At 38.2% G+C, this 9,645-nt stretch overlaps 1 protein-coding gene across 1 annotated transcript in view; it reads right to left on the reverse strand.

The window, feature by feature from the left end:
- Window positions 1-9,645, reverse strand: part of Bmx (BMX non-receptor tyrosine kinase) — a 66,952-nt gene that overhangs the window by 14,142 nt on the left and 43,165 nt on the right. The window contains exons 12-16 of the mRNA XM_031376777.1: window positions 8,333-8,460; window positions 5,227-5,301; window positions 3,623-3,794; window positions 940-1,156; window positions 64-128 (exon numbers count right to left, since the gene is read on the reverse strand). Of these exons, the coding sequence (XP_031232637.1) occupies window positions 64-128; window positions 940-1,156; window positions 3,623-3,794; window positions 5,227-5,301; window positions 8,333-8,460 (657 nt within the window). The remainder of the gene's footprint in view (window positions 1-63; window positions 129-939; window positions 1,157-3,622; window positions 3,795-5,226; window positions 5,302-8,332; window positions 8,461-9,645) is intronic.

Genomic DNA, 9,645 nt, shown 5'->3' on the forward strand with positions numbered 1-9,645 from the left:
ATAAAGAAAATATCTAAAAATAAAAAAAAAAAGAAAAGCTGTCTGGGGAGATTACTGGCTTACCTCGTCATTCCAAAGTCTGAGACTTTCACAGAGAGATCACTGTCCACCAAACAGTTCCGAGCAGCCTTGGGAGGGAAAGCAAAATCTTCAAGTAGTAAAAGCAACCAAGAATCTCCTGATATCACATTCAGATATTTTCCTCCCCTCAGCTTCAGTCTCAGTGAAATCCAACGCAGCCTATTATAATCTCATTTGCTCTGATGTGAACTTTTTAAAAAAATCTCTTGTAAGTTTCAGGGTTTTTTTCCAAAAAGGAGACATGCTTGCATACATATGTTCACCTAAGCATCTGAACTTCTTGAAAATATAGTTGAACACAGAATCTCAGCTTATCAAGGACATTCACTGTGCATTCCCAGATGCTTGGAAGTCATGCATGCTGCAACTAGGGCTTGTGGGATGCATTGGCCTGGTGTGAGCAGTGTGCTTGGTATTCAGCATAAGAAGGTCTCTAAAGCTAAAGACCAGTGAGTACCAAACAGTACTTGGAACTCCCACCCTAACACACACTTTCTTTCTGCCTCACCTCCCTCTTTGCCTTTTTAGTTATTGTATCAAGTCACTCCTTCCCCACTAAACACACAGAGTAAAGGTCAACTTCAATTCAATAGTTTTGAGAAACACTAAATTGGCCCAAGTCTTTCCACTTGCTCTTCACCCCACAGCACAAGTAGCTATGGATATCCTCATGACTTATTTTACTCTGATGGTTCTCTCCATCTTTCAAATACCTTATTCTACGATTGTGATCTTTTTGTTGCAAACTGATCACATGCTCACAGAAGTCACAAATGAGCAAAGTAAAGAGAGGGCCTCTTCTTTGTCAGATCTCCCAGCAGCCCTGTCCCTGTTCTTCTCTCCTCTCATCGAGCTTACCAAATCCCGATGTATGAACTGATGGCTCTCCAAGAAGGCCATGCCTTCACAGACATCATAGCACATTTCTAAGAGCTGGGAGCTTTCAAGTCCTTTCCCATGACTCTTCAGGTAAGTAAGCAAGCAACCATTCGTTATATACTCGGTTACTATATAGATGGGGTATTTCTTTGAACATACTCCATAGAACTTCACCAGCTTGGGATGGCTGAGTTTCCTGAAAAAGAATTGATTTGAAAAGTTCATTTTTGAGATAGTCTAAGCAGAATAGAGAAAGAGAGCAGGGAGCTTTGGATCTTGTTTTGGGAAACAATAATGTTTGGAGGCACGAAAGAAAACAGTACTCAACCTCAGATCTGAGACTAGTGCATCTGACAGCCACTCAGCAATGCTCTCAATCTGGAGATACTGCATTCACCTTTTCTCCCAAGAATCAGGATAGTGTTATGTATAGACAAAACATATTAATTTGAAGGGTATATGTAACATAAAAACGGTTACTGTTTAGGGAAATGAGATACACATAATCCTTTTTTTATATCTTCTTTTGTTCTCTCTCCTTTTTTGATTTTAAAAAAGCATTCATTTGTGTGTGTGTGTGTTCCCACATGCACACTCATGAATGTGTACATGCATATATATTTTTGTGTGGTGCCCAGAGAACAACTTCAGGTGTCATCTTCAGAAGGCCACCATTCTTCTTTGAGGCAGGGTCTTTCACTGGTCTGAAACTTGCCCAGCAGCATAAGCTGACTGAGCAGTGAGCCCCAGGGGTGCTACTGTCTCTACCCCCACAGAGCTTGGATCAGTTGTACAGATTATTTATAATGCACTTTAATGACAAAATACTCTTTAATATCTCACCAGGAGACAACGCCTATATCATATACTGAGAAAGTTTTTGTTTTTTAACTTTATGCTCTATGAAAGGGGGGACACCAAGGGGCTTTCTTTAGTTTTATATAACAATCTAGTTACCTAGGACAGAACTATCTGTGTAATTTGCAGGTTCCTTGAAAAAAAATGAGAATAGGAAAAAAATAATTGTTTATGACATGATAAATTGTTACACATGATAGCTCATGACTGTATTCTCTGCACTTAGGAGGGTGAGGTGAGGTTCTTGCTGTCATTTTAAGGTTAGGTTGGGTTATGCACTAACCTTCAAGCTACCCTGGGCTACAAAGTGAGACTGTCTCAAAAACATAAACCTCCAAATTATATTATTTTGCAATGGTGAAAGCAGAGCATTAAAGCAAGCACGGGAGGTCCTTGCTGTTATGGGGTGAGATGTCCATGAAGACAGCCTTGGACAAAGGCTTGTATTCATATAGCATCTCTACTTTTGAACAATCCTTCAGTTATAGTAGCAGGGCTTATTGCAACTTCCCTGTCTCCGATGTCTAAAAGGAATTACCAAGGAAATGGACACTGGAGTATTTGCCTCTAAAGATGTCTCAGTAAACTGTTGAACAGTTCTTTCAATAGATGTAGATATGTAAGCCAAATAAACACTTTCCTCTTCAAGGTGCTTTTGGTTATGGTCTTTTATCACAGCAATAGAAGTAGGTTAGGATATACAAATTTCAAGTATTTTGTGTGTGTGTGGTGGAGGAGAGAGGTCAACCTTGGCTGTCACTCGTCAGGAGTCATCTACCTTGGTTTTTTGAGACAGAGCCTCTTAATGAGACCTTAGATGCATCTATTAGATAAGCTTGCTGAATAGTGAACTCCAAAGGTCCACCTGCCTCTTCCTCCTCTTCCTCCTTCTCCTCCTCTTCCTCCTCCTCCTCCTACTCCTCTTCTTCCTCTTCTTTCTCCTTCTCCTTCTCCTCCTCCTTCTCCTCCACCTCCTTCCTTCTCCCCTGTCTCCTTTTCCCCTCTTCTTCTTCCTCCTCCTCCTCTTCCTCCTCCTCCTTCTCATTCTCCTCTTCAGTTCTGGGACTACAAGCATGTACTACCATGCACAGCTTTTTCACGTGGGCTCAAAGGATGAACTCATACTTGCAGTGCCAGCACTTACTGACTGAGCCATCTCCTGACCAAGGCCCTGCTATAACACTTTATAATTCTCCCTGGTTAGTTTTCTAACAAAGTGAGCAACCATGCTGTTTTACTTGCGTTAGAAGTGATTTTAAGGATGAAGGGCTTGCCCACTCCAGGACTTCTGAAGACCATACTTGAGTCTGTTCCTCCACATGTGAGCCATGCTTAATTCTAACAAATACCATTGGTGTGAGATGTGAAGGGAATTTGGATATGCTAAGTGCTGTATCTATTTGTAACTACTAAGGCCCTTTGTAGCACTGGACAAAGTTGTAAACAGGAGAAAGATCAAGGATAGAGAGTCTAAATGCACAGAGGCCACAGGGTGGAACTCCCTTTTTAGTTATAGAGTTAGTTAGGCCTCAATAGAGTCAGAAATATTCTAAATTCAAACATGGGCTTTCAAGGTGTTAATGCAGGCCTACTTGTCAAGTTAGGAACAGAACAGTTATTTTATTTAACAGCTTGGTAGGCCAAAATATAACATTGATTTTATTTAACAGTTAAGCCAACATATAATTCCTAAATATTAGGTGTACAACATATGCCAGGTTTTGCAAATGTTAGGGACAGGGACTGCTAATGTTAATATTCTTCTATGGAGATTCAACATTGTCATTTCCGAGGAGAAACTTACATCATGGTCTGGGCCTCCTGAAAGAATTCATCTTCTGACATGGAGCCCTCCTTGATCATCTTTACAGCCACATCATATTGCCCCTTCCACTTGCCCAGCTGGACCACTCCAAACTGGCCACTGCCCAGCTCCTTCAGCAAGGTAATCTCTTCTCTTTTCAGTTCCCAAATTCCTAGTGAAGCAAGACAGATACCTTTTGCAGCATTTTCTCTGTCCAATCACATTAGGGCAGTGACAGGCCTGTGATTGGACAGGAATAGAGAGGTGGAGCTAGAGTTGGAGGAGGAGAAAGGTCAGAGAGAGCAGGAGGAGAGGGATTTTTCATCATGGAGTCAGATGATGAGGACGAGTCAGTCCCCGAGTGGTTATACAACCAAGCAAAGGTTTTTACACAATAGATTAATTGGGTTAGAATATTGTCTTTATTATTTGGTTCTAAAACTATTGTATTGGCATCTTGTAATTGTGATCTTATTATTATATAAACCTGACTAGATAATTAAGCCTTTGGAATCATGCTTTACCAACAGGGTCTTAGGTGCTAGCTAGATGAATGATTGTGAGAATGTGTAAAGAGTTGCATGTGAGTGAGATGTTGCAAATAGCGGGGAGAGAATAATAAGAGCCCGGCGGGACATGGATACTGGCTCAAGAACGTGGCCAGGAGGGAAAGGGAGTTTGTGGAGTGAATTCATTTTTTAAATATTCCTGCAACAGATACCTTAGGAGCTGGGTCAACAACTACCAAAGTGATTTTTTCAGCAATGAGATTTGTATATCCACAAAATGAAGAACAATAAAACATCATTTTAATAACTTAAAAAAGCCTCAGTGAACTGATATCATGACCATATCACAGGAAAATGATGCTCTCAAAGCAGTTGTACTTCTTTTTTTTTAATTTCTTTTTTGTTGTTGTTGTTTTGTTTTTGTTTTTGTTTTTTCGAGACAGGGTTTCTCTGTATAGCTCTGGCTGTCCTGGAACTCACTCTGTAGACCAGACTGACCTCGAACTCAGAAATCCACCTGCCTCTGCCTCCCAAGTGCTGGGATTAAAGGTGTGCGCCACCACACCCGGCAGCACCACACCCGGCAGCAGTTGTACTTCTTGACACAAAGAGTCAAAATGAAGTCCACTCCCCCCCCACTGGATGTGTCTTAGAGACAGTTAGTATCAAAATGTGCTTAATGCTCTTAGGTTGGTAAAACACTGTTAGATTTTTTTTTTTTGTATAAAACAAATTAAGCTGTCATCAAGGTGGGTGTTATTACTCTAAAGACCCAGAGTTGAGGACTGGCTCCAAATAGGAGAAAGCATGAAATCCAGGAAAAAGAAAGGTCAGGTAAGGAGTGCTGAAGGCAAAAGGCAATGACTTGTAAGAATAATCCATTGTTTTGCTAATTCTGGGGAGATTACAGAGTTAGGTGTGGATAGACGATTTTTAAAAACAAATGATATAAATTAGTAGACTAAATGTCCTCCTAACACAGTCTCAATAGGGACTTCCTTCCTGTCATCCATCATGTGTCAGTTAGGTAATCACATGCATTTGAACCCTAAATGGGGGGAAGTGGAGTTTAAGAGCCCGGAGGTGTGTTCATACCACTTCCCAAAGCCACAGACACAGGGACCTTGTTGGCCTTGGTTGACACTGGGTGGCGGAGCCGAGTGATCATGCCTGCAATAGAATCAATAACATATTACCACATTACCATCATATCCTGTTACAAAGAAGAATCACTTCACACTCTCCTAGTAAGCTGAAAATGTAGGGAGGGGGTGGCGGGTGTTGTGATACAGAAAGAGAATCAACACTGAGTATATTCATCCTGTCCTTGTATTCAGTGGCTTGAACAAACACACTCACCTAATGCAAAGCAAAATCTAAAATTTCATACTCTGTATGAAATTCCACAGGGACTAGGTGCTAGATGGAATCTTTTATGTAAAATTTTTTCCTCATTCATATTTTACTATCTTTTTGTTAGTCTTACATGTACATATGCTTATAAATAGCACATAAACCTGAAAAAAATCTCATATAATAAACATGTATATTTACATATAAAACAAGTAATCTTAAAATTAAATTTATTTCCCATTTATGTTAAATGCTTGAGCCATTTTTATTTACATGTAGCTATGGTAAAGTCGAATTAAAATAATCATGCTGATAGTGTCTTGAATGAAACCACTCAAAAGAGTAAATGATTACCACTTTAAGCATAGGATGGTTTTTAGCATTCATGTTTTTTCCCTTCCATCCTATTTAGGTATTTTTTTCTGTTTAAGAGGGTTCAAAAATGTTTTCAATACTGTACTTTTAATCAGCAGAAATAAATACTAGCATGTGTAATATGTTTCTATTTTGCAAAGCATATGAATATCTATATAGAATTATGTTTATGCATATATAAGTATACATATATAAGAGAAGTTATGATTATTTTAAACGTATCTTGAATCTTATGCTTTCTATTTGAAATGTAATGTCTTTGTGATAAAATATTTTAATTAAAAATAAATTAGAAATTAATGCTTTCCTTTGAAATATGTATATTGCAACTTCTGCTATAATAATCATTGTGTGAATCATGAAATACACTAGCAAACTGAATATTTAATGAAAACACAATGATAAATCAACACTTTAATATCTTTTTTATATCCTGTGTATCCTCTAAGGTGCAATTATTTATTGAGAGATAACTGCATAATAACTTTCCTAGGAGATGCTATTTGTTAAGATAAACATGTGAAGAAATTTGAGAAAAAAAATACAAACAAGAACCAAAATGGAATTGAAATCAAGTCAGATGCAGAGCTTAAATGCAGAGCCCATGGCTTACTTTTACTCACTGTTGGAAATTCACCAAGTCACTTCCTGTCATGAATACTGTTACAGACCTGGGACAATTAGTACAATTAGTAAAGTGCTTGAAGCACAAGCATAAGGATATGAGTTCGGATTCCCAGTACCCATGTAAAAATCTGGCACCTTGGTGCACATCTTTAATGTGAGCACTGAGAAGGCAGAGAGAGACAGGTCCCTTGGAGATTGATGACCAGTCAACCTACCCAACTCAGTGAGACACACTGTGTCAAAAAATTAGGTGGAGAGTGACTGAGGAAGGCACCCAATATTGACTTTGTCTTAGTTACTGTTATATTGCTGTGACAAGACCCCCATCATGGTAACTCTTATAAAGCAAAGCATTTAATTGGGGGCTGGCTTACAGTTTCAGAGGTTTAGCCCATTATCATCATGATGAGAAGCATGGTGACACGCAGGAAGGTGCTGGAGCAGTAGCTGAGAGCTATACGCATCCTAACCCATAGTGGGTAGGGAGAGAGGGAGAAGGGAAGGGAGAGGGAGAGAGCACCTAGGCCTTGTATAAGCTCTTGAAACCTCAAAGCCCACCTCCCAGTAATACACTTCCTCCAACAAGGCCACACCTCCTAATCCTTCTAATTCTTTCAAATAGTGTCATTCCCTAGTGACTAAGTATTCAAAATATGAGCCTGTGGGGCCATTCTCAATCAAGCTACCACATATTTCAAGTCTTTACACACATATGCACATTTTATGTGCACAAACACACAGGCACGTGCACAACATGTACTACTTCCCCACAGAAACTTATTACTGAAAATAGGGATATTCATCACCTAGGCAATATTTTAAAAGAAAACAGTAGCTTATATCGAATATAAAAAATTGTTATTAGGATTGTATACTTCGGCAAAACATTTGACAACTTCACATTTTTAAATGCTCATAGCCTTTATGAAACTAGCAATAGAATCATTCAAGCAAATGTACAGAGCTATGTGCAGTGCTATGCAATAAAATATCCATCAAAATATAAAAATATCATACATGATCCACTGCTGATCACCAGAGGGTTACTTCAAAATGTATTAGAATAATACATAGCTATTGAAGAGAACAAGGTAAGCCATGAATACTTGCATGGAAAGTCCTCTGAGATAGGGTTAGTAAGGAAGATAAATTGAATAGCATGTGGATAATAATTTTTTATCTCTGTAAAGTATAATGTTTATGAACATGTAATTCTTATGTAACAAATATTATCATCTATATATAGTGATTGACACTATCCTGTACTGAGATGTTACCAATCCAATGATGCTCATTTTTCTAATATTTGAATTTTATAATCAACTTGCTTTTATGGTTTAGGAAAACAATCTAGAAATAAAGTTTTATTAAAACAAATTTCCTTTTAGGTCTGAAGAGATAGATGGTTTAGTGTTTAAGAGCACTGTACTGCTCTTTCAGGGGACCTGAGTTTGGTTCCCAGCACCTACATTGGGTGGCTTTCAACCATCTGTAACTAAAGTTCTAGAGGATATGATGCCTTCTCCTCCTGGCTTCTGTGGGCACTGCATTTATGTCCATAAGACACACACCACAAACACACACACACATTTTTTAAAAAATAGATAAAATCTAAAGAAAAATAATTTTTCTCTTAACTAACTCAACATAATCAACCTTATTCCTTCTAGTTTTATGGAGTGTATTGTGTTACATTTGAGGAGGTGTGAGCTACAAATCATAGCAGACAGAGTTTGATAGCATTTTCCCTCAATTTTTGCTATCCTATTGATCAAGAATATTAACAGGATCAATAGCATCCAAAAAACCTGACACTTATATGTGAAAAAAAAAAGAAAGAAGTTACCTGCTGAATTATGTTGGTGATAATGAATGAGCTTTGGAATGGAATCAAAACAGTAGTTTTCAGCCAGGTATAATTTATTTTCAGCATTGGTATGCACGTGGTAATGTTTGACAGTTCCTTTTTTATCACTAGGAAGGAAGAAAGACAGTGTTAGGATGTTTTAAACACACAGCAAAATGTCGATGAAATAATGAGTGGATAATTATTTTGAATCTATTTACAAATTGAGGAATAGGAAGAGAGGGATGGTTACCCAAACTTGACATCTGGTGTTTCTCTGAAAGCATCCATGACAATCAGTAATTATGGAAGAGCAATCCTCTTTGAATTCAATGCTTCCTTTGTGCATATACAAAATTCATGAACAATAAATTTCAACTTTAGGTACTAGCAAAATGTTCCTAGCATGTACCAGTAAATATTCCTGCAGTCAACTATGACAGTATGAGTTCAATTCCTATGATCTACATGTTGGAAAGAGAGGACTTCCACAAATTGTTTTCTGACTTCCACACATGAGTATCCTCCCAGCACAGTTAATTAATAATAATCATAATCATTATTTTGGGGAAAAATTAATTTCATGTAATGTTCCTCCATTAGCAAGTATAAAAAAGAGAATCTACAGAATCTGTCTGATGGCTATGAGCCTTGAAGTTCTTTAGGATCATGTGAGAACATAAATTCTCCTTTAAGATAATAATTGGGTGAAAATTGTGTAAGCAAAAATGATTGGGTTGTGTGTATTCTTCCCCTAGAGTTCCTTTGGGATGGAGCATGCAGGAAGAAAAGCATCAGGATCATACCATACTTAAATATCTAGAACTTCCCATTCCAAGCAGCAGCAATACTAGTTGTTATCATCAGTTTAGCAGGCATTTTCTATGTGTCAGACCATGCTATGATCCAATGAGTGCACTACATATACTTTCCACATAAAACATTTTCTTCTGAGTCAGGCAGTGGTAGCGTTCACCTTTAATCCCGGCACTTGGGAGGCAGAGACATGTTGAACTCTGAGTTTGAGCCCACCCTGGTCTACAGAATGAGTAGACAGGACAGCCAGGAGTACTCAGAGAAATCCCATCTCAACAAACAAACAAACAAACAAACAAAACAACCTCCTCTCCCCCAAAAAGTACATTTATTTTCCTCCAGTTCTACAATATTGTGATGAACTCATGCACACTGATTGAGGTTAATCAAGAATAACAAACCTGCCTTAGATTTTAGAGTCCAGTTCTACCAGTCACTGACTTTCTCCTCTAGTTTTTATAAAGATTGGATACGGTTGTGGTGTGTGTGTGTGTGTG

Source organism: Mastomys coucha, chromosome X (assembly GCF_008632895.1).
Source record: "Mastomys coucha isolate ucsf_1 chromosome X, UCSF_Mcou_1, whole genome shotgun sequence".
Taxonomy (NCBI): Eukaryota; Metazoa; Chordata; class Mammalia; order Rodentia; family Muridae; genus Mastomys; species Mastomys coucha.